Source organism: Canis aureus, chromosome 33 (genome assembly GCF_053574225.1).
Source record: "Canis aureus isolate CA01 chromosome 33, VMU_Caureus_v.1.0, whole genome shotgun sequence".
Classification (NCBI taxonomy): Eukaryota; Metazoa; Chordata; class Mammalia; order Carnivora; family Canidae; genus Canis; species Canis aureus.
Genome location: NC_135643.1, coordinates 37,778,455 through 37,806,042, shown reverse-complemented (window position 1 = coordinate 37,806,042; position 27,588 = coordinate 37,778,455). Strand labels below are relative to the sequence as shown.

At 35.5% G+C, this 27,588-nt stretch overlaps 1 protein-coding gene and 1 long non-coding RNA gene across 21 annotated transcripts in view; one reads left to right on the top strand and one right to left on the bottom strand.

Moving 5' to 3' along the window:
* The window catches only part of LOC144304014 (bifunctional heparan sulfate N-deacetylase/N-sulfotransferase 3), a 170,927-nt gene that overhangs the window by 21,195 nt on the left and 122,144 nt on the right, over positions 1-27,588 (bottom strand). For both annotated transcript variants that reach the window (XM_077882444.1, XM_077882445.1), the window contains 3 exons: positions 12,756-12,938; positions 9,974-10,070; positions 4,578-4,701 (listed from right to left, as the gene is read on the bottom strand). In XM_077882444.1, the coding sequence (XP_077738570.1) occupies positions 4,578-4,701; positions 9,974-10,070; positions 12,756-12,938 (404 nt within the window). The remainder of the gene's footprint in view (positions 1-4,577; positions 4,702-9,973; positions 10,071-12,755; positions 12,939-27,588) is intronic.
* LOC144304015 (uncharacterized) overlaps positions 1-27,588 on the top strand; it is a 147,311-nt gene that overhangs the window by 41,194 nt on the left and 78,529 nt on the right. For 12 of the 19 annotated variants that reach the window (XR_013371002.1, XR_013371000.1, XR_013371001.1 and 9 more), the window contains one exon: positions 24,707-24,771. The exons of 3 other annotated variants lie outside the window; for them this stretch is intronic. This is a non-coding gene — a long non-coding RNA (uncharacterized LOC144304015). Of the gene's footprint in view, positions 1-24,706; positions 24,772-27,180; positions 27,280-27,588 lie in introns of all 19 variants that reach the window. 4 more of the 19 variants (XR_013371009.1, XR_013370999.1, XR_013371004.1 and 1 more) reach the window with 2 other exon arrangements.

The window sequence follows — 27,588 nt, the reverse complement described above, 5'->3', positions numbered from 1 at the left end:
AATGTTTCTCAAAATAAGACTGGTTTATACTCATACTCTGATGACTGTAGATGTCAAAGGTATCCCACAAATTCACTTGTTTCCTAAAGTAAAGCCTTTTTCTATAAGGCATCTGTTCTATATAGTTAGCAAGGGCAAAGTATACAGGACATTAATAATGTATTTTGAGAATGCTTCTCTAAATACATTTTCTTTTTGTTTTGCTTACTATCAGGAAGAATGGTATGGGAAATAGCAAAAATATAGACACAGAATGATTGAATTGGAACAATAATCAACCTAACTCTATAAAATGTATCTAAATGCAGAAATATTTTAAAGAGGAAAATATGAGTGCTCAGTCAGAAGGAACTTTTGATAAAAACAGATGATATGTTCAGTTCAAATATATTTTAAAAGGACTTAGACAAAAATTTTTTTACTTTATCACAAGTAAAATAATTTCCTTCCCACTAATGTGTAATTCTGCAGTTGCATTCAACTATAAAATGCTAAAGGGCAGGACACATTTGGTGTAAATATTGCCTATTTGCTTAACTTTTTTTTTCCATTTAGAGCCATTTATAGTCTTTAGAATATTCATAAAAGTTTAAAAGGTATGTACATATTTCCAAATATAAAATCCTATCAAATTTGCCAAGGTCATGTCCTATATCTTTAAGTGGGATGAGAATGTAATTCACCAGCAGAGTGAACACAGGAATACCTGAAGCCTTAAGCACAGAAATGTAGGACTTAATAGATTTTTTATAATGTCCCATCTGTACAAAAGCTGTCAAATATAAACTAATTCAGTATGTGACAATATATATTTCTGAGGCATTAAGGGAAAAATTTTAAAGGACAAATGAGTCCTTTTAGAGAGTACATGTAAATTTAACTTCTAGGGTTTCTCACATTCATAATGACTTCTTCATCCTCCACTCCCACCCTCTTCAATTTATAAGCCACCATAACTTTGGGCTACCATAACATGGTAGTTCAATAATTATTGAACAAGAGAATCATTAATATTTAAGTGATGACTTCTTTATGCAGTATGTTGTTTTCTTTTAGTCATCCTGGTAGGATTCCAGTTGTTAATGTATTGCAAAGTTGGCTGGTAAAACAAAGCAATGTCTTAAAACTCAGGATAATAGAGAAATCCTTTTATGTTTTCTGGAATTTGCCTTGGTAATATGTCATTCTGACATCCTTTTAGGAGGAAACAGATATAAAAATTTCTGGAAAGTTTGATCTGCTATCTGTTCTGGTGTATATTCTGTTTATGGAAAGTGCCAAATTTTAAGGTATTTCTTAATTTAGATGCTCACCGTAGTTCCAGGGATGCTAACATTATCCCAGATGTCTAGTGGTATCTTGTTTGGTCTAACTGGTCTTGGCCTCGTTTATTCTGAGAAAGGCTCCAACAGCCACAAAAGAAGGGCAGAAGGTACTGAATTCTGATAACTTTTAGTTTCTAAAAATGGTTCCACATTCCCAGAAGTCCTCTTTATACCTGGAATAGTTTAGACCTTAAAAACTTCCTCAAGTAGTTCTAGATCTTGGACCTATACCGTGCTGATTTTGCCTGGTGCCAGAGGCTCATGAAAAAAGCAAGGTCCAGTTCTTCTTTGCCTTTATGCCCATATTTTTCTAGTATAGTGGCTGGCAGTTAGAGGCGCTTGAAAAATGTTTGATGAATAAGCAGGTAGATAAGAATTCAGCTTCATATTTTCAGGTAGAAATAGGTATATACTTGGAGAATATGAATTAAAATTATCATAAGAATTGGTGGGTGAACTAGAGTGGTTTAACAATTTGAGGGTTAACTTCTGGCACTGTTGGGAATGCAAACTGGTGGAGACACTCTGGAGAACAGTTGGGAGGTTTCTCAAAAAGTTAAAAATAGAACTACCCTACAATCCAGCAATTGTACTACTAGGTATTTACCCAAAGGATACAAAAAAATACTGATTTGAAGGGGAACATGTACCCCAATGTTTATAGCAGCATTATCAACAATAGCCAAATTATGGAGAGCCCAAATGTCCACTGACTGATGAATGGATAAAAAAGGTATGGCATACTATTTTATATATATCTATAGATTTATATGTATAGATATCTATATCTATAGATCTACAGATATATATAGTCATTTGCAATTTATATATATATGTGTGTGTGTGTGGGTGTATATATAGTCATTTGCAATGAGGTGAATGGAGCTAAAGTATATTAGGCTAAGTGAAATAAGTCAGAGAAAGACAAATACCATGATTTCACTCATATGTGAATTTAAGAAACCAGATGAACATATGGAAAGGGGGAAAAGAAAAAAAGAAATAGAAAAACAAGCCATAACTGACTCTTAACTTTAGAGAACAACCTGAGGGTTGAAGGAGGGAAGTGGGTGGGGGATGACCTACCTAGATGGATGATGGGTATTAAGGAGGGCACTTGTTATGATGAGCACTGGATGTTGTACGTAAGTGATGAATCACTGAATTCTACTCTAGAAACCAATATTGTACTCACTGTATGCTAACTAACAAAATTTAAATTAAAATAAAACAAAACAATTTGGGGGTTAAAAGTGAATGCCTGCCTCATTTAAGCTTTGCTACTTTTGTAGTACCTCAGCATTTTAACTGAAACATACTACACATTTATTTTTTTACTTAGGTTGCCCATGAGTATTTCTTAGTGATTTTTACTCAAAGCCAGATTAAGATGTTTAGAAATTCTAAGTGCTAACATGATTTTATGGCTCTCCAGGTACTAGTCCAACCCTCCACTTCATCCCCATGTAATTATAAAAAATAATACCAAACCATAAAATATAACACTTAACTGTATGCATAAATCAAACATTTCTCTTGATCTCCTGATTGCAAATCTTGGCTGTTTTTATCAAAAGTGGTTTTTCATTTTCATTTGCCCTACTTTGCTCATGCCTCAGCTTGTGTTTTGGCTGCCTGTCAGTCAAGGCAGCCTTGATTTTCCACAAATCCATGGATCTAGATTAACTAACTGTGCCTGGGTTAATTCTGTAAACCACCTTGGTGTACTGAAACATGTCATCTTCAACTCTATGGCTCTTTGGTCCCAGAGGGACTGCTAAGGTGCTTCACAGAGAGACAGGGCCAGCCTGAGGACTGTAGATACATCTGGTGTCCTTGAGAACAAAACTATAGCTATTGATAATAGGTTGACATTTGCAGTTACTATTTGTTATTTGTGTCTCTTATAAACATATAATTTGTCAATAAAAAGTGTTTGCAATTGAGGTGTCTTTAGTGAGTTATAATTAAAATCTTTAGTTGCTCTTTAGCTTTCTACTTGTCATCTCTTTGTAAACTTCTTAAGGGACTTTTCATTCCTGTTATAGTGCCTATGTACATTACTGACTTATGAACAACTTTTTTTGATTATTCTTACAAATATTCTTAAGTCCTAGGAAGTCCAAGTATTACATTCCTCTCCACTTTTAAAACAGTTTTTAATCACTCCCTTTAGTCCTGATGTTAACCTAGTTTTATTCTACTGTATACAGGCATATATATTTGAGTCACTGGTCAAATAGCAGCTGAAGTAGTTGGTGCTTTCTTGATTCTCACAGTTGTTATTTAGCACCACACAATTAATCAATATCAAGCCCTGTACTAATTGGAAGTGATGTATATTACAGTTAGAATATATGTAAATCTTAGAGGCTGCTCGAATTATATTCATTTCTTTTCTTTCCATCTGGGCCATATACAAGCAACTCTTGAGGGGATTGATACTTGTAAAATTAAGATCATGCAATGTGACAACAGAAGTTAATATACAACAACTCTTTATGCTAAAATAACTGCAAAATATTTACGTATGTGCTTTAGAATTATTTTAATAATTTCACTTTTATATCACTTTCTGCCTAGAATTTATACTTTAACAGTAAAATATACAGATATATTTTATGATTAACATGTTCCTTTGCAACATCTATTCCTACTGTTACTGTATTTTGTATATATTGACATTTTAACTTTTGATTTTAATTTAACTCTTTTCCTTAGATGGTTGATATAGTTATAATTTCAATTCAAAGACCAAAAATTAAATTTTGTATATTGCTAATAGCTTTGTTTATAGTTCTCATTATTCATGAAATATATACACGTTTCTAGTTCTATTTACTTATTTACCTTTACACCAAAGCAAAATGGAAAATTATTATGTGGACTGTAGCATCACCTTAATGCAAAGAACACAAGAAGAAAAAGCTATGGAAGTATTTTCTTAAAAGTAGAGAGGAATGAAATTCCTGGATGTTTTGGTATTTCTCTGACTTTATGTCTGTAATTATTGTCAAAGATAATTCATGCAAATTGAAATTACATGTGGGCCTCGTGAGGTGATAAGTCCCTTAAACTGAGAAAAATTTCTTATGAATAATTTCTGTGCTTCATTTTATTCGATCCATTTCCAAGGCATAGAGGATAACTTTTATTTGTGGCTACAAACTTATATATTTATAAATATTAGCACTAATTTTATACTGTGCACAGTACATATACTTTTAGATTTATACTAATAACCCATCTTACCAATCAATCCCCCTGTGGTAGTTATTTCTATTAAAGAACTGTACCTCCTCAAAGGTTTTTGGGCTGGGGGAGTTACTAAAGATGGAAGGATGCATAACCAGGAACAAATACAAAGCAGTGGTTCCTGAAAAGACAATAGAGGTTTAGAAATTAATGAAATGAAAACACAGTTTCCTACTAACTAGCATTTCAAAGTCATTAATAAACTAAGTATTGTAATGACTCAAACAGATCCATATTAGTACTCCTTGACCTAAACTGAATAGATAGCATTTGAAAAGAAGCAAATTCTAAAAACTGGAAGTAAGTCTGATGTGAGGAAAAGAGGCCCGTTGCGGGGACTGTCTGACTCCATCTCAATCACTGATTTGGTCTGTGACTTAGGCTTTTAGCTTCTCTTTGTCTTGGCTTTCTTAGAAAATAACTGCCTTCCTTATTTCATAGGATTTCTTTGAGGATGAAAGACATACTGTGCCTGAAGATATTTTGATATCGATAAGGTGTTATATAAATAACAGATTTATTTATTTATTTATTTATTTATTTATTTATTTATTTATTAATTATTATTATTATTTTTAAAGATTTTATTTATTCTTGAGAGAGAGAAAGAGAGAGAGGGAGAGAAAGAGGCAGAGACACAGGCAGAGGGAGAAGCAGGCTCCATGAAGGGAGCCCGATGTGGGACTTGATCCCAGGATGCCAGGATCACACCCGGGGCTGAAAGCAGGAGCTTTAACTGCTGAGCCACCCAGGCATCCCATTATTTAATATATTATACCACCAAAACCAGTACTTGGGTTCTCCTATAAGTTCTTCCTGAGGCTTATGAAAGTTTATTAAATTTGAGACAGAATTTAAACTTTCAACAAGTTTAATTTTGAATGTACCTTTTTAAAAAAATATTTATTTGAGAGAGAGAAAGAGAGACAGAGCATAAATGGAGAGAAGGATCAGAGGGAGAGGGAGAAGCAGATTCCCCACTGAGCAGAGAGCCCCATGTGGGCTCAATCCCAGGATCCTGAGATCATGACTTGAGCCAAAGGGAGATGCTTAACTGAGTCATCCAGGCACCCCCTGACAGAGCCACCCAGATGCCCCTAAATTTAATGTACTTATTTATAAAAAGTGATGTAAAAAATCAGCTTTTTAGAAAAGTTCCTTTCTTAGTTATATAACTTATAAAATCTGCAGTTTTGGAAAGAGAATGGCATATCACACGTGTCCATGTAGATTTGTGACTATAGAGATCAAGGGTGTGATTTTTTTTTCAAAATGAGCAATGTTATAGACAGTAAAATTAGTTTTGTAGAGCCTAAATTATAAGCTAAAGGGTATAGCTTAGATTACACAAGAAAAAGTAAGGCAATCTTAATTCAGTTTGCCTAAAATTTAATCAGGTGCTTGTAAATGTAACTGTGTTTATAAAATCATAATATAAAAATATTTCTGGCCCATGTATTCAGTATTCCTAAGATTCTAGTTTCCACTTCTCTGCTCTAATGTGATTTACATTATTATACAACCTGATGGAGCGGGACCTGTTAATTATATTCCAGGTCAATAGCTAACAATGGTCTTCAGACACAGCCTTATAATATTTTTCTCACTTGGAGAAATCACTATTCTAATTTTGCTTAGTAATAATGTCATGTTGCCATCTGTATTGAGTTTTGAAAATTCTGACCGCTCTGACAAGCCTTATTTAATATTGTATTTAAATTTAACATATCAACACAACAGAAAAGTTGTTAAAATAACTGTCAATAACAAAATTGTCTAAAACAGTGAATCAAAAGAAGCAGTGTTCCTAGATTAAAATATTACCCAAACAATGAGCATTTTCTCAATAAACATGGGTAACTATAGGGAGTAAAACCTAGTAATCTACAGTATATAAAATAATGTTCACCGTGTGACCTAAAAACAGTGGTTCTCACACCTTAATATGCTTTAGATTAACTTAGAGGGCTTGTTAAAACAGGGAACTGAGCCCTAATCCAGAGTTTCTGATTCAGTATACTTTGAGAATCATGACTTAAAAGAAATGTAGAACAAAATCTAAAACTTACTGAGGGAAAAATGTTCCATACTTGAAATTCAGCATAGAATAAAACTTTCTTGAGCATGGTCTTTAGAGTCAGGTAAATTCTAGGATCAGGATTTTACTTCTAACTCTTATCAATTGTGTGATCATGAACAAAAATATCTAACCTGAGGCTTAGTTTTCTTACTTGTGAAGTGGGGGTAACGTACTTAACTATCAGGGGTTCAGAAGGTCAAGCGAGATAACCCGTGTGAAAATACCCAACTACCTTCATATCTCAATAAGGTATTTATTTATTTATGTATTTATGTATTTATTTATTTGAGAGTGAGAGAGTGTACTGCACGTGCATGGGAGGGGGGCTTTGGGAGGGAGAGGGAATCTTAAACAGGCTCTACACTCAGCATAGAGCCCACTGTGGAGCTCAATCCCAGAATCCTGAGATAATGACCTGAGCTGAAATCAAGGGTGAGGATGCCTAGGTGGCTCAGCAATTGAGTGTTTGCCTTCAGCTCAGGGCATGATCCCAGAGTCTCGGGATTGGGTCCCACATCAGGCTCCCTATATGGAGCCTTCTTCTCCCTTTGCCTATATCTCTGCCTCTCTCTCTATGTGTCTCTCATGAATAAATAAATGAAATCTTCAAAAAAAAAAAAAAAAAAAAAAGAAAGATGACCCTTAATGGACTGAGCCACCCAGGCACCCAAATATATTTTTTTAAAATAACAACTTTTATGAGATGAAATTCAGTAATGCATTAAAAAATTGAAAAGAATAAAAATCTTTAGGAAGTATGACATTATAATGTGAAAAAAGAAAATAGATTAATTCCTTTCTTAGATCAACTGGAAACATTCTTTTCTGAATTTTATTTTTAAGAATTGTATTAAATCATGTTGTTTGCTTTTAATAGCATGACCAGAATCAATAAGACAAACAAAAACAATAGATATCTAATTGTTCACATAGTCAGTAAAAGGCATAATATAATTTATCAGTGGCCAAAAATTTTTAGATGTGGTTTCTGAACTCTGTCTTTACCTTACCATATTCTTGGGTTTGAATAAACTGTCCTGTGTGTGTATGTGTGTATTTGAATGTGTATAATGTGTGTATATGTATAAAACAATCATCTAATCAGAGACACATATATTCAAATAACCATCCATAAAGTTTCAGTTTTATTTTTTGTCAGTTTCAACACTAAAAATATTTGAATACACAGGAGACTATACACATGTGCAAATTATTCAGAAAAATGCTTTTGATAAAACTAAAAATAAGCTATTTAATTTTTATGGAACTGATGAGATGTTTCTCCATTTAAAAAATCAATTTCAGCATAATACCCTCCAGTTCCATCCACGTCGAAGCAAATGGTGGGTATTTGTCGTTTCTAATGGCTGGAGGGTATTAAGCTGAGTGAAATAAGTCAATTGGAGAAGGACAAACATATGGTTTCATTCATTTGGGGAATATAAAAAATAGTGAAAGGAAATAAAGGGGAAAGGAGAAAAAATGAGTGGGAAATATCAGGGAGGGAGACAGAACATGAGAGGCTCCTAACTCTGGGAAACAAACTAGCAGTGGTGGAAGGGGAGGTGGGCGGGGGGTGGGGGTGACTGGGTGATGGGCACTGAGGGGGGCACTTGATGGGATGAACACTGGGTGTTATTCTATATGTTGGCAAATTGAACACCAATAAAAAATAAATTTATAAAAAATAAAAAAAATAAATAAAAAATCAATTTCATAAAATATTGATGTACATAGTAACATGGGCCAATCTTAAGTGAAAGAAGTCAAACATGAAAGATTGTACATTCTATGCTTCCATTTATATGAAATTCTAGAAAAGGCAAAACTATAGTAGCAAAAGTTGTAGTTTCCTGTGACTGAGGATGGGTTGGGGCATTGACTGCAAAGGGATGTGGCTGGAGAAACTCCTTGGGGAGATAGAAGTGTCTTTGTTTGTTTGTTTATTTATGAGACAGAAGGGTCAGTGTTGTGTTATACAACTGCACAATAATTAAAGTTCATCAAAATTTGCATTTAAATTGGCAAATTTTATTGCATGTAAATTACCACTACAGAACTGGAAAAAAATTTAGTTTCTATAAAAAGAAGAGAAAAACTTTTCTTCCAAAGGTAACTATTATATACAATTCTAACTAAACATTTAGAAACCGAACTGAGTTTAAGATGGCAAGTAATGGTTCTACCATCTAACCATGATTTTGAAATGTCTGCACATCTAGTACGAAACAAGAGGAAGCACTTCCTGCGGGGCTTTCTGAAGTGAATTTGATATGCCAAGGTTCAGAGAGATGTGATCAGTAATGACAAGTGGGAATTTGCTGAAGAGACTTTAGTTTAAATGTTTTTCTAGTTGTCTCTTGACTTTAAATAGATAAGGACAAATGAAATAAATAAGGATGTGAAAAATTTTTTATCATATTTATTATTTTCAAATTGATATTGGCAAATGGGACTAAGAGAAAATGAATAGGCTAAACTCTTTGTGTATATTACATAAAATCTTCCTCAGTTATTTTAAACAAATGAGGAGATGGAAGGTATTCCCCTTAGAAAGGCATATGGTTGAAATGGCTGTTTTCTGTGAAGCAAGAATCCAAGAGCCCCCAATAATTTATCATGCAGGATACAGCATGGATGTCTGGCATTTTAAAGTTTCCACTGGGCTTCATTTTTATACTGATTCTTAAACGAGAAGTTAATGGGGAAAAAATTGCATGCCAATTTAAGAAAAGGTGCAAAAGATTTCTCCTGGGTGTGAATAAATACCTTTGTTAGCACATAGTTTTGTTTATGTCTGGAATTTTGCTTGTCAAACATCCTTTAGATTTTTAGAAAACAGTCATCTCTGCAAGAAATAGTTTAGAAATAAATTATATCAGGAAGATGACATGAAGAGGCTGTTTTTCTGGAAGGGACTGATTATAAAGAGTTATAGATAGTTATAGTGTCTATCTTGATTTTTGATGAAATCCTATTAGTCACTTTCTCAATATGTGATTCATCTTGATTTTAGAAATGTTAACAACACCACCTTTCAATTCAGGTCTTTGGAAAAATTAACATTTGGTACCAAATTGACTACTAGATATTTAAGCCATGTGACATTTATTTTCATCTTTTTCACTTTAAAAAATTCCTTGACAATCATTCAAGTACATTATCAAGCTAAACAAAGGTTATGTCAGAGAATAAAATGTGTTATTTATTCATCAGTATTTATAGGAATTTTGAAAACTCATTGTGACAAGAACTCACTTCTAGTCATCGGAAGTTTTATACTGTTTGATTAATCATAACAAAAAGCTCTCACCAGTTTTCTGGGGTCCTATTACCAAGAATTTTGGTAAGCGATCACAAGTTTTTTCCTTAGACCAAATGTCTCTGTGGCGTTTGTCATCACAAGGATTCTAAATGGGAAAAGAATATAGAGATGTAATTTTTGTGAATGTCTGTTGTGTGATAGAGTTTTTCAACTTAAAAAAAAAAGACTTATTTATTTATGTTAGAGAGAGAAAGAAAAGGTGAGCAAGGGGAGGGGTGGAGGGAGGAGAGGGAGAGAAAGAATCTCAAGCAGACTGCTGAGCATGGAGCCTAATGTGGGGTTTGATCTCATGACCCTGAGATCATCACCTGAGCCAGAATCAAGAGTCAGAGCTGCAATCCAGATTCATGACTGAACCACCTACGTGCCCTGAATTTTTCAACTTCTGTCCTTAAAAAGATAAAGGACACAAAGCCATGTGGCTTCTTCTTTTAAATGAAGGCCTTGAAATGGCATCATGGAAGCTTTCAAGTAACTCTCTTTTCCAGCCTAAAGCTCAGTGTCTACTGTGGGGTTGGAGGAAAGAAGACATTTCCACTATGGCTAAACAGCTTCATACCACTGAAGATTTAATATTTTTTCTGCTTTTGGCAGTTCTACATCTTAATTGTGTGTGTGTGTATGTATGTATGTTTTAAAATAGTGAGTTCCAGTATAGTTTTGGGCAGAGACTGTGCTTCCTGTGAATCTAAAAGAAGGTATACTCTCAGCATTCAATAAGTAACTGAAATATAAGGTATAAGATTTTTATTCTCAATAACTTTGAGCTATCTTGCTGTGCTTAAGGAGGTACACATCTGGCCATAATAATACTATTTAGAGATAGCAGATTCTTTTCAGCTGCCTTTAGAGGTCAGTAAATGTAAAACTATAACTTTACGGACAATGATGCTAAAAAGCACTAAATGTTAGCAAAAGGCTAAAACAAAGGTGAATTACTACCTTAAGGATCTGCTTTTGGTGTATAGTACATGAATCAAAACCACTATGCAAGCTGTATCTAGAACATCCTTAATTTCAATTGCAAAGTGCACATTATGTGAAGAATTGAAGTACCCTTTAATACTATTTCAGATACAACAATCAGGACAATCAGGACAGTACTCTATTTCTATTCAATTAATATTATAGATGTGTGTAGTTAAATCATCTGCTTATTTAAAATAAGCAGCAGATATTAAAACTAAAGTGAGAGTGTTCTTTTTGGCTGCTATTCTGGAAAGAAAGAGTTGTTTCAAACCTAACACCTGAAATAATAATGATTTCAGTTTAAAAATAAAGTGTTGGGGCAGTGGGGTGGCTCAGTCAGTTAAGTGCCTGCCTTCAGCTCAGGTCATGATCCTAGAGTCCTGGGATCCAATCCCATGTCTGGCTCCCTGCTCAGCAGAGTCTGCTTGTCTCTGTCCCTCTGTCTCCGCGCACCACCCCCCAACTTGTGCTTGCCCTTTCTCTCTCTCAAATAAATAGAATCTTTAAAAAAATAAGGTGTTAAATCAGTAGGAAAATTGCATGTCTTCCAGTGGCTAACATTTGGTGATATTTTGTAGTGGTTAAGAAAAAAAGATGTGTGTTATAGCAACTGCAAAGTAATATGTAATGATAATTTTACAACCACTGACTTTCACATTCTAAAATGTGTACTTATGTTTTTTCTTGGAGTTATCTGTTTGTGGTCAGGCTGTAGTTAGCTCATGTTCAAAACTGAATGAATTGAGTATACAGTTCAGAGCTTACTGCAGCTTCAATCTGTGAAATTTACTCAGTTCTACCTCTGATGATTGTTATTACCATCAGCTCTGTTAGTAACTCTCTAGTAGCCCAGTAACTATCATTTAGAACAGTGATTAAGAGCACAGCCTCTGGAACCAGATGGCCTAGAACTGATTCCTACTCTGTCATACAGTAGTTGTGTGAACTTGCATAAGTGTCTTAGCATTTCCAAGCCTCAGTTTCTTCATCTGTAAAATGGGGGATAATAATTATACCTACCACACAGGATAGTTGTAAGGATTAATGAGTTAACATGTAAAGACACACAATAAGCAATACATAATTATTTGCTAAGATTATCACCTTCCTCAGATCATGGAGTAAGGCTTTAAGTTCAAAGTATGTTTCTGCAACTCTAGGACACGTGTGAATGTATGCTTTGAAATCTGGGTTATGTGTAGAACAGTTTAAATATGCCATGTTTATGTGATATTTTTTCTTAGGAAGCTCAGTAATTTTGCCACTAAACCCTTTCCCCTGTCCAAAGTAATTCCCAGCTAATACTTTGGAGAGCTGCCCATATTCTGCAGCTGCCGGTGGACCCCGTGGTTCAGAAAGCAAATGTCAGTTCTGATCTCTTTTCACCTATCCCTCTGATGACATTTAGTCATTAAAGGTATAAGGATGTGCTGTAGGTGGACTGGCTGGCTACTTGCCTTGCACACAACCTATTTACCATTCTTCTAACTCTTTTTAGCCTACTGCAATCTGCAAATTGACCCCTCACTCCTGATTGAAAGCATTACAGCCATTGAACCCCTCATCGAGCTTTCAGAATTTCATAATTATAAATTATGGGTATAGGAACAGCGAATTTGGCCCATTATGAAGCAATAATATAAGATTGCAGTTCAAGAAGTAGTTTTTCAAACTCCTAACATTTCCAAAATGTATTTTCTTCCCCTGGATGCCTTCACTTTTCAGATTTTGATTACCTCATAGAACTCCAAGATATGTTTATGGGATTAATTAATTATACCAATTATTGAACCAATATTACCTGCCAGAGAGGGTCTTTTTGATCTGGAAAGAGCTCAAAATACTTGTGAGCCAGCTGTGCTGGAGGCAGAGTCTGAAGTCGCAAGTTGGTCCAGGTCTGCACGAAGTTGGCCAGATTAACAAATGTATACAGCCCCAGGCGGTCATTCCCATAGTTGGACAAATGCGTCATAAAAATGCTGATCTGAAAAAGGAAAATGGACTTCAGTGTACATACAAGTTATTTTAACCCTAGGGGACAGTACAATCATAGCAATGCTTGTTTTTCTTCAGTGGTCCTTGCACAGGGTTTCAATTCATGATGTGTTTCTGAATTGTGGACATATCCCAGGTACTCTCATTATTTCAATGCATATTAGAGGATGTGTTATTAGTAAGATTTGATGAACATTTTTTTCTGATATTTTAATATAATACATAAAAAACAATATATCCATGTTGGTGCAATTAGTTTGATGCTGAATAGCATTCTAGATGCTCACACATAATGACTTCATGATATGTGAACTATTCATAATTTGTGGCAGCAGAATCTCAGGAGATTGGAATTGATAATTTCAAACTAATTTGGCTTATAATGCAGTACTACAAGTTAAAGAACATAAATAATCAATGTATCACCACTGTTAGCAATAATTGAATATCCTCTGATTTATATTTATTAGAGGCCATAATGACAGAAGGACTGTCATTATGGCAGGATGACATATGGCCTTAGTGACATTATGGCACTAAGGACTGAACTTTTGCTAAAATATTAACTATATTCAATCAATAACATTTCCATGTGTCTATTTTCTCAAATCCATTTCCATAGTTCCTGGGTCTATTATTTCCAATATCAGATACCTCTTTTAAGACAAGATTTCAGTGTTTAGCTAGATAAAATTAACTCTTCCTATGGAAGCAGCTGACCTAGATTGAATTCATGCATTGAAAAAAAAAAAAAAAACACACAGCATTTTCTTTATAATAAAATAAATTTAAATTCTGTAGGTTTGATTAAATTGGTCTGGAATGTAGAATGGACTTTTTAGAAGCTACTGTTTCCAGTGAATGCAAATAATTTCTGTTGGTGAAGTGTTGACAAACGGAAATAATTCTGCATGAGATTTTCAATGGCAAAGAAATCATTGTCGCATTTATGCTGCTATAAAAAAGATCATAAAAATAATTCATGTGATAATAGCACTTTCTGAAAATATATAATATCATGCGAATGAATAGTAATAAGTTATAATCATCATAATAATGAATATAATAGGTTCATTCATTAGAGACTGAAAAAATATTCAAGGAAATTTATTGAGGTAAAGTAGCAGAGATGAGAGAATGGTTATATTAAGATTTGATACAATGAATGAGAAAAAAATCTAATTACATCTATGAATAAGAGGAAACAGTGATATCCTTTATTCTATAGAATAAGTCCTGTTGGCTTTAAATGAAAAGCTTCAGCTGTGATCAAGAATATTTAATTGTATTTCTATTCACTCTGCCTGGAGCGCATATTAAATCTTAGAACTTTCACAAACAAAATAGTTTGAGGGTGACTTTAAATAGCTACCCGTGGACTGATGGAGTCATGGAATTGATAAATAAGACTTTTACCATACTGGGTATTTCTGAAAAATGAGACTTCTTAAATTTAACCTTCTGGTTATTTTTATAGTAATTTCAATTCTGTGACTTTGATTTCTTTTCCTTTTTTCATCCAAAATTTATCATAAAGTCACCTACTGAGAGACTTAAGACAATCGTGTTATATTTGGAAGTCCTTTTCTAATGTCTGTTAGAAGCAATCTTTCATCATTCATTTTATATGCCACATTTTTCAATGTAGCTCAACAAGAAAAGCCGAATGATACTTCAAATTGCTTATTAAATGAAAACATTTTAATACAATGTAATATGTGTATAAATTAATCTACTTAGATGCTAGTTCATATTTCTTGCTTTATTTATGAGACATTTATCAATACATCTCTGTGTTTATTTCACTTGACTAGCATCTGCATTGGGCATGAAATGGGAAATGTGGAGATACTGTGTGACTCAGTGATACTAATACATTTGAACTCAATTTGCATTTACTTTTTAACCCAGGAAACATTTTACTCTGTAACATTTAAAGCAGAGTGTCACTGTTTTACCCGTATGAGTATAGAAAGTAAAAAATGCTACTCTGTCTGCTAAAGACAGAGGTAATCCAGAATGAATTATGAACTAGTTAATGACATTGATTTTGCTGAAAGTTAACCTGATTGTCAAGAATTACAGTAATACTTATAAGGTGTTGAACTTAATCCCATAAAGAAAAGCTACTTAGCTGCCAGCTGTGGAACTTTGCTCAGGTTTTTTTTTTTTTTTTTTAAGATTTTATTTATTTATTCATGAGACACACACACACACACACAGAGAGAGAGGCAGAGACATAGGCAGAGGGAGAAGCAGGCTCCATGCAAGGAGCCTGATGTGGGACTCGATCCTGCATCTCCAGGATCACACCCTGGGCCGATGGTGGCGCCAAACCGCTGAGCCACCAGGGCCGCCCTCCTCAGGTTTTTAACTCTATTTTTGTATATCTACTTTAACATAATGCAAAGTGCACCATAAGCAAAAGGACTGTTTCAAAGTGACAGTTTTAGGGATCCCTGGGTGGCTCAGTGGTTTAGCACCTGCCTTTGGCCCGGGATATGGTCCTGGAGTCCGGGGATCGATCCCGCATTGGGCTCCCTGCGTGGAGCCTGCTTCTCCTTCTGCTTGTGTCTCTGCCTCTCTCTCTCTCTCTGTCCCTCATGAATGAATAAAAAAAAAATCTTAAAAACAAAAACAAAGTGATGGTTTTGTACTGCGTGTTACCTTATGACATTTAGAGATTTTGGACTCAAGCCTGGGATTTGTTTTTTTCTTCTAAGAAATTCAAGGCCATAAAGGGAATATAATTAGTTAGGACATAAAATAATTTCTTTTTAAACTTTGCATGTATATGTGTGTGCGCGTGTGTATGAATCACCATATTCTCTCTACACATAGAATATTCTATATCTCTTGCTGAACATGTATCCTCTCCAAGTTTTCTTTATTAATTTTTAGTTAGGAAGATATGCACAACAACAGGACTAATGAGAACAGACATGTAATGACAATGTTTTGGTAAAATAATTAGCTTGTTTTCCAGACAGTATTTCTTTCTTGCTCCTGTTCTCACCTATGACAACTGTAATGTCACTTTTATTTCTTGGCAACGGTTCTGCTGAAATAGAGAGAAACAAGGAGCCTTGAAAGGGTTACCAGTTCAGGGAAAATAGATACTAGTTTTTCCCTAGAGAGGATGACTTTATAATTCTAAGAGTGCTTTAGAACTAAGGATTTGTTTGTTTGCCTTTTTAAAAAGGATAAATGTATCAAAATAAATGATTATATATGTAGAATCCAATAAGAAAGAAAATATCAAAGAAGTTACAATTGCATTTTATTCAAGAGTTTTTGCTTACATGCATACCAGAAGTAATTAGTTGTTACCGAAAGGACTAATTAGCTGCTTAAAATTCAAATCACTGGAAACTCTGCCAAAGGTGTAAATTTTATCTAACAGTTGAAAACAATTTTTTCTAGCCTGATAGACACAGACATGTATAGCAATATACTCACTGTGATTATTTTCTGTAAAAGGCAAAAGCTAAATGCCAAATATCGTTATACACTGGTATTTATGGGAGAGGAAACAGATATCATTTGTAAAATGTGGCTAAAAGAAGGATGTGGGAAGCTGTATCAACACTTTCTAGCCTCAACCATGTGAATCTAGTAAGTTCCAGGTATTGGAGATGCATGAATTGCTACCAAGAAGAATAAAGACCAAAATATGGGTCCTGGTGCAAAAGCTTTTGACAATGCAGTAATCTGTTTCTTTTGAGAAGGTCAAGGGGAGGGTAGAGGAAATAGGAGTATAAAAAAGTATGTTACTTATAATATTTATTATAAACTATGCCATGTATGACCAAACCCACAAATATTTTTCCTATCCTGCCACATGCTCTGCCTGGTTCTAAGTATGCAAATATAAATATGATGCTCATTCTTGTAAGCATTGTTTGCAGAAAAATTCAGAATTCAAAAGGCACACGAGAATTTACCATGAAAAAAGTCGGCCTCCCCCTTCTGTTCTTCAGCCAAGCAGTTTTGTTTTGGTATCCTTGCAGGTGACCAAAGATTCAAAAACCTAAAAACATATGTAACGGATCTCCTAGGAAGTTTCTAAAAGTTCAGATCACCAGCCCTTACACTCAGTGATTCTGATTTGTTAGGTCCAGAAGCTGCCCTGGTACCTGCATTTTAGGAAATCATCCCAGTTGTCTTGATGCAGTTACTGTTAAAATACAATTTGAGGAAAACTGGCCAGACCCATTGCTTATTCTCATAGAAAAGATCCATTAACCAAAAGCCATTGACTTTTCTGTACTGGTTCTTTTGCATACGTTTAAAAACAAACATGTCCTGTTAAGTCCATAAATATGTTTCCATGTCCCAGTCTTAGAGCTATCCCTAGCACAAAGGACAATTTGGTAAAGTGCCCTTGGCCGTGCCTTTTGAGGGCTTCTGTACCACTAACATATGTATGTTAAATGCACACATCTACATGCTAAAAGAAAAGATCTGGCCCATATAGACATGTGCAGTTGGTTCCTAATTCCTCTTCAATCTCATGTTGTTTATTATTATTATTATTATTATTAATTATTTTTAACCAAAGCAAAATTCTCCATTTCTACATGTACCCCTCAGATGCATATTATAACTTCTCCACTTAAAAGACTGCCTTACATATTCATTTTTACTTTATTTCATGGCAATTAAAAGGTTGTGTGGTTAGGGCACCTGGGTGGCTCAGTGGTTGAATGTCTGCCTTTGGCTCAGGTCGTGATCCTGGGGTCCTGGGATCGGGTCCCAGGTTGGGCTCCCCACAGGGAGTCTGTTTCTCGGTCTGCCAATGTCTCTGCCTCTCTCTCTGTGTCTCTCATGAATAAAAAAATAAAATCTTTAAAAAAATAAAAGGTTGTGTGGCAGAGGACAAACATATTGTAATTATTTGGGGGAAAAATAAGGAAAACAATTTTTATGGGGTAATGGGCAAACTCTGGAAATTTCATTTTTATTATCATGAAAAATGTATAAGTCTCACCACTGTTGGGATTGTAGTCTACTCCATAAGCACATCTCTTTCTGGAAAATAATTTAAAAAATTTTTGATTAGAAGGCTATTCTAATGATGCTTTAGAACCTCCTATTCTAGAATTTCCCAATTTGAACCCTAGAGAGTTCCTCACTACCTTCTGAATTAAATAAAATTCAGGATATCATCCTTAGTGATGACATGGTCCCAGGTTACCTTTTCAATCCTTGTTTCCTTATTCTGTTCTTAGGGCACCAGGCAGCTTGCCTTGCTTATTGCTGCCGGGTGTTTCTTGGTCTTGCCTACTTCCATGGCTTTGTTTATGCAGCTTCTTCCCTCTGCACTTTTTAAAAAAATATTTTATTTATTTATTCATGAGAGACACAGAGAGAGAGGCAGAGACACAGGCAGAGGGAGAAGCAGGCTCCATGCAGGGAGCCCAAAGTGGGGCTCGATCCTAGGACTTTAGGATCACGCCCTGAGCCGAAGGCAGACGCTCAACCACTGAGCCACCCAGGCATCCCTGAACTTTTCTATTTCAATTCTATATATCCAGCCATATCTACCTTTCCAGATCTTTCTAGGCAAATTCAGTCTTATAACAATTTGAGTTCCAGAGTACTACCATTAGGTCTTTCCAACATTTTCTTACTCTGGCTTATTATGCTTTAAAAAAAATAATTGGTTTGTTTGTATCTAGATTGTTAAATTCCTCAGGACTGACACAGGGCCTTTTCAACTTTATTCTTGGAACTGCCTGTGATTTTTATGTAGCATGTTCCTTGAGTGGGCACACTGATCATCTCATTTGTAAAGTTGGGAAAATCTAGGGTTAGTTATTTTTTCAGTGCCATTCCTTCTGGTAATTCCATAGTACCATTCAAATTGTGGGCCTCCTTAATGCCTGATTCTTGTCTCTTCTAACTTTGTCCCCATTTACCTATATTCCTTTCCCTGCACTCTGCCGAGGTTTAACTTACTCTACCACTCTCTTGCTTCTGTTTCCTGTAAAACTTCTTTTGTAAATAAACTACATCTTTTAGGTCTTTGACTTTAGCCTGCACAGTGGTTAAGACAAACCATAAGAGACTCTTAGCTATAGGAAACAAACTAAGGGTTCCTAGAGGGTAGGGGGTGGGAGGATGGGGTAACTAGGTGACCAGCATTAAGGAAGGCACTTTGAAGGAATGACTACTGGGTGTTGTATGCAACTGATGAATCACTAAATTCTATCTCCGAAACTAAAGATAAACTATATGTTAACTAAATTGAATTTAAATAAAAAATGGGTAGGAAATATCAGAAAGGGAGACAGAACATGGAAGACTCTTAACTCTGGGAAACGAACTAGGGGTGGTGGAAGGGGAGGAGGGCGGGTGGTGGGGGTGACTGGGTGGCGGACACTGAGGGGGGCACTTGACGGGATGACCACTGGGTGTTATTCTGTATGTTGGCAAATTGAACACCAATAAAAAATAAATTTATTATTAAAAATAAATAAAAAATAAAAAATATATAAAAATAAATAAAAATACCTAATTTTTATTTTTTAAAAAGTGGGTTGTCACCTCCTGTCTCTTTGTTTTTAGTAAGTCACTTAAACTCTCAGTACTTTCATTTACTCACCTAAGAGGGGAAAAAAAAGGTATAAAATAGTAATTACCTCACACTGTTGTTGTGATAAAGTGCAATAAAACAAAATATTTAAGTAACTACTTGACACTTAGTAATTGTTTAAAAATTATAGTATTTATTGATATATTATTATTATTTTGGAGAAACATCATTTCTCATTTATAGCTTCCTTTGAGCAGTTCATCAACCTTATCTATACCTCTAGGATCTTAATTCTCTCATTTTTTCTCTGTATCAGATCACTTCCTCTAGCAGGTAAGATTCTATGGTCAACAATTTGAACTCCTTTCCTACTATCACATTCAGATTTCTCAAATCATCCTTTTGCTTTCAGTATTCTGCAAATCTGAGACTTTATATTATTTTTCATTCAGTTCTTTCAGTTTCTTCATTCCACATATGGATTATTCAGCACTCTAGAGAAGAAACACATAATGGGAGCTTTTCAGGTCACATAAGCACATGGTCCCCAATCTTAGTGACTCCTCCATACTACTGGCTGTCTTATTCACAATCTTCAGTTCGCTTCAGCAGCAATTTCAATCTTTCCTCCTTCTCTTGAGGCCTTCTGCTTCATCTCCACTCTCCTTAATCTCCCTAGTTAACCATCCCATGATCAGCAGGGAGTAATGGTCATCAGGCAGGAACTCTTTCAAATTTCTAGTGTTCTTTATAGACATTTGTCTTCCCCACCCCACCCCAGTTTTACTGAGAAATAACTGCATACATTACTATATAAAGTTTGAGGAGGACAGCATGATGCTTGATTACATATATAGTGAAATGATTACCACAATAATTTCAGCTAACATCCATCTTATAGATATAATAAAAAGAAAAAAAAGAGGAAAAGAATGAATGGAAAAAATTTTCTCGTGATGAGAAACAAGATTACTCTCAACCATTTTTTTTAGATATTGTCCATGATATACATTACATGCTTAACACTTATTTGTTTTATAACTGGAAGTGTGTCCTCTTGGCCACTTTCTCCAGATCCCCCCCCTCCTACTCTCTGCCTCTGGAACTCTGGTAACTACAGGTCTGGTCTTTTTTGTTCTATGTGTTGTTTTTGTCTTTAGATTCCACATATAAGTGAGATCATACAGCATTTGTTTTTGTCTGACTTATTTCATTCAGCTTAATGCTTTCAACATCCATCCATGTTGCCACAAATAGTAGGAGTTCCACTTTTTTATGGCTGAATAATATTCCAGTGTGTTTATGTGTATCATAACTTCATTACCCATTTGTCCATAAGTGTCTATTATAAATAATGCTGCCATGAACATGGGGGTATGGATATCTTTTTGAGGTAGTGTTTCATATATTCCCAGAAGTGGAATTGCTAGTTAATATGGCAGTTCTGCTTTTAATTTTTTTGAGGATTCTTCATATTTTTTTCCATAGTGGTTGTACAAATTCACAACAGCACACAGGGTTCCCTTTTCTCAACATCTATGCCAGCATTTCCTATCACTTATTCTTTTGATGATGGCCATTCTAACAGGCATGAGGTAATATCTCTGTGGCTTTGATTTGCATTTCCCTAATGATGAGTGATGTTGGCATCTTTTCATGTACCCACTCGCCTTTCATATATCTTCTTTGGAAAAATGTCTATTCAGACCCTTTGCCCATTTTTAATTATTTTTGTTTTTTTTTTCTATTGAGTTGTAGTTCTTAATGTGTTTTGAATATTAACTTGTATATAGTTTGCAAATATTTTTTCCCATTTTATAGGTTGTCTTTTCCCTTTTTTTCTAAGATTTTATTTATTGGGACACCTGGGTGGCTCAGTGGTTGAGCATCTACCTTTGGTTCAGGGCATGGCCCCGGAGTCCCAGAATCAAGTCCTGCATCGGGCTCCTTGCATGGAGCCTGCTTCTCCTCCCTCTACCTGTGTCTCTGCCTCTCTCTCTCCATCTCTCTGTGTCTCTCATGAATAAATAAATAAAATATTAAAAAAAGATTTTATTTTTATGAAAGACAGAGAGACGAGAGAATGAGCTCAAGCAAGGGGAGGGGCAAAAGGAGGAGCAGGCAACCCACTGAGCAGGGAGCCTGTTGCAAGACTTGATCCAGAAGCCTGGGATCATGACCTGAGCCAAAGGCAGATGCTTGACCAACTGAGCTGCTCAGGTGTCCCATCTTTTCCCTTTCTGTGGTTTCTTTTGCTGTGCAGATTTTTAGTTTGATATAGTCCCACTAGTTTATTTTTGATTTTGTTGCTTGTACTTTCAGTGTCATACCCAAAAAAATCATTACCATGACCCATGTTAAGGAATTTTGTTCCTATGGTTTCTACCATGACTTTAATAGTTTCAGGTCTTAAATTGAAGTCTTAAACCATTTTGGGTTAGTTTTTGTGAATGGTATAAGAAATAGGTCCAGTTTCATTCTTTTACATGTGAATATTCAATTATCCCACCACCACTTTTTTTAAGAGACTGTCTTTTCTTCACTGAGTATTCTTGGCTCCCTTGTCAAATATTAGTGGACTAGATATCCTTGGGTTTATTTCTGGGCTCTCTATTCTATTCTGTTGCTCTTTGCCTGTTTTTATGCCAGTATCATACTGTTTTGATGACCATAGCTTTATAGTATAGCTTGAAATCAGGAAGTGTGATACCTCCTGTTTTGTTCTTTCTCAGGATTTCTTTGGCTATTTAGGGGCTTTGTTCTCAATAAATTTTAGAGATTTTTTTTCTACTTCTGTAAAAAGTGCCATTGAAATATTGATAGGGATTGCATTAAATCTGTAGATGGCTTTCAGTAGTATTGACATTTTAACAATATTAATTCTTGTAATCCATGAACATACCATATCTATTTATTTGGATCTTCTTTAATTTCTTTCACCAATGTCTTAGGGTTTTCAGCATAGAGAAATAAAGTTTAGTTTAGTTAAGTTTATTCTTAAGTATCTTATTGTTTTTGAGGCTATTGTAAATGTGATTGACTTTAGTTCTTTTTCAGAAATTAGTATATAGAAATGCTACTGATTTTTGTATGTTAATTTTTGTATCCTGTAGCTTTACTGAATTCATTGATTATATCTAACAGTTTGTTGGTAGAGTTTTTAGGGTCTTCTCCATATAAAATCATGTCATCTGTAAATAGAGACAATTTTACTTCTTTCCAATTCTGATACTTTTCATTTCTTTTTTTTTTTTTCCATTTCTTTTTCTAGTCTGATTGCTCTAGCTAGGACTTCTAGTACTATGTTGAATAGTAGTGGTAAGTGTGGGGATCCTTTTCTTGATTTCTAATTTTAGAGGAAAATTTTCATCCTTTATTTATTATTTATTTCATGCCCTTTATTATGTTGATATATGTTCCTTTTATGCCTAATTTGTTAAGAGTTTTTATCATGAATGGATGTTGAATTTTGTCAAGTGCTTTTTCTGCATCTATTGAAATGATCATATGTTTCTTTTGTTTTATTAATGTGATGTGTCACATTAATTGATTAGAATATGTTGAGTCATCCTTGTATCACAGGGATAAATCCCACATGATCATGGTTCTGGTATGGTAGGTTTCCGCTTCTGTTTGTCTCAAGAAACCTTTTTAAATTTATTTTTTAATTTCTTATTTGATCTACTATTTGTTCAGGAGAGTATTGCTTAATATATGTATTGCTTAATACATGTGTTTGTGAATTTTCCAGTTTTCTTCTTGTTACTTAATTATAGTTTCATGCCATTGTGGTCAGAAAGGATACCTGGTATGATTTCAATGTTCTTGAATTTACTAAGACTAGTGGCCTTTTAATGTGCTGCTGAATTCAGTTTGCTGTTATTTTATTGAGAGTTTGTATATCCATATTCATCACTGGTGTATAGTTTTCTAGTATTTTCCTTTTCTGATTTTGGTATCAGAATACTGCTTGCCTCATAAAATGAGTTTGGGATGTTTAGAAGAATTTGAGAAGTGTTAGTGTTAATTCTTTTTAAATTATTGGTGAAATTCAGCAGTGAATTTTGGTCCTAGACTTTTCTCTATTGGAAGATTTTTTTTGATTACTAATTCAATTTTACTAGTTATTGGTCTATTCAGGTATTTCATTTATTCCTGATTCAGGTTTAGAAACTGTATGTATCTTTCTAAGAATTTTTCCATTTCTTTAACTTGTCCAATTTCTTGGCATATAGTTGTTCATAGAGGGGCCTCTGTGCTCCTTTGAATTTCTGTACTACTAGTTGCAGTGTCTCCTTCATTTGTAACTTTGTTGATTTGGGTCTTTTCTCTTTTTTCCTTGGTTTGTCTAGCTAAGCCTTTGTCAGTTTTGTTTATCTTTTCAAGAAACCAACTTTTGGTTTGGTTAATCTTTTCTATGATTTTTCTGCCCTCTATTTCATTTATTTCTGTTCTATATTATTTCCTTTTTTCTGCTAACTGTAGGTTCAGTTTGTTCTTTTTCTAGGTTTTTGAAGTGTAAAGTTAGATTATTTAGGATCTTTGGCATTCTAATATTGGTATTTATTGCTATAAACTTTCTTCTTAGGATGCTTTTGCTGCATCCCATTGCTACCATATTGAAAAATATAACTATGACATATGTTTACTATCAGTGAGATTTATGCTACCTTTGTGTTTTTAGGATATTAATTAACATTTTTTAACTTCCACTCAGAAAACTCCCTTTAGATTTTCTTGTAAGGCCCCGAAGCTTTTTTTTTTATTTAAAGATTTTATTTATTTATTCATGAGAGACACAGAGAGAGAGAGAAAGGCAGAGACACAGACAGAGGGAGGAACAGGCTCCATGCTGGAAGCCTGATGTGGGACTCGATCCCAGGTCTCCAGGATCACACCCTGGGCTGAAGGCGGTGCTAAACCGCTGAGCCACCTGGGCTGCCCAGCTTTTGTTTGTTTTAGGAGTCTTTATACCTCCTTTATTTCTGAAGGATTGTTTTGCTGGGTATATAATTTTTTGTTGTTATTTTCTTAAAATATTTTGAATATGTTATCCCATTTTCTTCTTGCCTGAAAAGTTTCTGTTGAGAAATCTACTGATAGTCTTATGGGGGTTCCCTTGTATGTAACTTCTTTCTTTTCTCTTTCTTCTCTTAAAACTCTTTGTTTCTGACTTTTGACAATTTAACTGTAATGTGTTTTGATGTATTCCTATTCAGGTTTAGCCTATTTGGTATCCTTTGGGCCTCACAGATTTGGATATCCATTTCTTTCCCCAAGTTTGGTAAGTTTTCAGCCATTATTGCTTTAAATATATTTTGTTCTTTTCTCTTTCTGTTATTTTTTCTGGAATTCCAATACTACAATATTGTTTCTTTTCATTGTGTCCTATAATTCCCAATAGTTTTCTTTATTCTTTTTTCTTTTGTGTCTCTGGGAATTTCCAGTGTCCTATACTCCAGGTTGCTAATTCTGTCTTTTGTAAGCTTGAGTGTGCTTTTGAAACTCCATTAAGTTCTTCAGTCCAGGTATTCTATTTTTCAACTCTAGGATTTCTTGCCCTCTCTCTCTCTTTTTTGATGGTTGCTATTTTCTTGTCAAATTTCTCATTTTGTTCATATACTGTTTTCCTAATTTCCTTTAATTGTCTATCTATATTTTTTTGTAATTCACTAAGTTCCTTAAAAGGATTATTCTGATTTTTTTCTGACAGTTCATATTCTTTTTCTGACAGTTCAGTTATTAGAGGTTTATTAGTTTGTTTTTGGTGGTGGTGTCATATTTACTTGATTTTTCATGATCCTTGATTCCTTACATTGTATCTGTACATTTTTTAATGGGACTTCTCTTCCAGACTTAACAGTTTGCCCTGGCAGAGATAGTTCTTCACTAGCCAGCTCAGTTTGGGTTCCTGGGTATGTTCACTGGTAATGCCTTTGGGCAAGTGGGGTCTGCTACAGTCTATTTATGGGTGAGGCAACTATTGAAGCTCTAAGGACTGGCATAGTGGGTTGTGCCATTAGTTGAGAACAGTTGGATAGTGTTACTAGCTTATTTCTATACCCAAGAAAGGCTGTAGGATAGGCTCTGCAGTTGCCTGAATTCTCTGGTCATGTTTACTAGATGGTTGGGCCTGGGTACTACATTCAGTAGTGTCTAGGACTGTGAATTAACTTTCCTACTCTGGCAAGGCAGCAGGCCAGTGCCCAGGCCCTGTATAGCTCATTGTTAGGGGGCTCAAATCAGACCTGAGTGTGCACGGAATTCCCTGGTCTGGTGTAACTACCAATTTTGCTCCTCAGACCGGGCAAGCCACAGGCTGTGCTCTCTGTTCAAATTCCACTGTATATATAGGGCTGTTAAATGGGCTGTGCAACTTCCTGCATGCTTTGGTTAGGTTCTCTGGTCAGACAGGCTGAAGGCTTTATTCAGCAATGAGTGGAGCTATGAATTAAATTCCCAGAATGGGAGCAATGGAATAAGTAGCTCTAAAACTGGTAAAGCTCTTTGTTGTCATAAGTTCCCTGGTTGAACAGGGCCACTGGCTTTGCTCTGTAAACTCTATCTGTTCTTCTCTTGGCTTGAGTGCCTCTGGGCCTCAGGGCTTTCAGGTATTTTTGTCAGTCCTCTGGTCAGATGGGGCTGGAAGATACTCTCCTCCATGTGTTGGGCTATGTCTCAGCCTCTTGCCTAGGCCTCTCCAGGCTACTTTCAATTTCCTAAGTAGGCTGCCTAGTTGGGAGGGGCCAGGAGACACTGTCAGCTGTGGCTAGGAATTAATCTCCCTGCCTGTGCATAGCATGAAAAGTCTCCACTTCTGGTACTGGCTTTCCTCTGGGGGTGACTGACTCTGCTCTCCTACCTCTTGGCTCAAGGGCCACTGGCCACATAGCTTTAAGGAGTTGTCACCAGCCTTCTGGTCAGATGGCACTGGAAGGTACTCTTCATAGTGGGTGAGACTGTGATTCAGCGCTTTGCCTGGGTATGGGCAAAACTGGCCCTAGAGCTGGCAAAACTACTCATTTGAAGATCTGAATCAGGCAGATCTGCATCCTTTCTACTGTCTTGATCTCTAAGGTTCAAGGCTATGCTTCAGCCTCATTGCCATGTTCTAGGATTCTCTCAGTGGTGTCTTGTTCTTTTTTTTTTTTTTTTAAATATTTTATTTATTTATTTAGGATAGTCACAGAGAGAGAGAGAGAGAGGCAGAGACACAGGCAGAGGGAGAAGCAGGCTCCATGCACCGGGAGCCTGACGTGGGATTCGATCCCGGGTCTCCAGGATCGCGCCCTGGGCCAAAGGCAGGCGCCAAACCGCTGCGCCACCCAGGGATCCCTGGTGTCTTGTTCTTAAATAGATGTTAGTCCTTGTGAAAAGGAGTGCAGTCAGAAATAACCTATGCTGCCATCATGGTCAGGCAGAGGTGTCTATTTTGCATTCAAGACTAATATGTCTCTCCCAGTGCTTTCTACCCCATCTACTTTCAACTCTCAAGAGATCTCATTCTATCACTTATTCCTCTGTTTTCCTTTCTTTTTAGTTCTCTCTACTGGTCCCTCCCTAATACCTGAAAACATACTTTAGTTCTCTCTCATTTTAGGCTCTCACATCAGTGCTTATCTTTTCTAGCCACTGTCCATCCCAGCAAAATTCTTCAGAGGAGCAGTATATAGGTGCTGTCTTTACTTATCAGTTTTGTTTTCCAGTCTGGCTTTTGTCCCTACCACTCCACTGAAAGTGCCCTGTCAAAGATGAGCAGTGACCTCAAATTATATAGTCCTATGGATGCATGGTAGGTAGTCTTTATCAATCTGCTGCACTTGGCAGTGCTCCATTTGACCACAGTTAAGTTTTTCTCCTTTCGTGGCTTTTTTGGAATTGTTTTCTCCTATTTCTCCTCACCTGTTTCTTTCCCTGATCTTCTTTCTTCATGTTCTTCTTGAATAGGTGGTGTTTCCTAAGATTTTATTCTTTGCTGTCCCTAGGTGGAAGCACTATGATGATTCTCAAATATCTAACTACCATTCATATATTTGTCCTAAATTTTACACAAACATCTAAGTTTTAAGTTAACATTTATACCTGAATATCCCATAGCCCT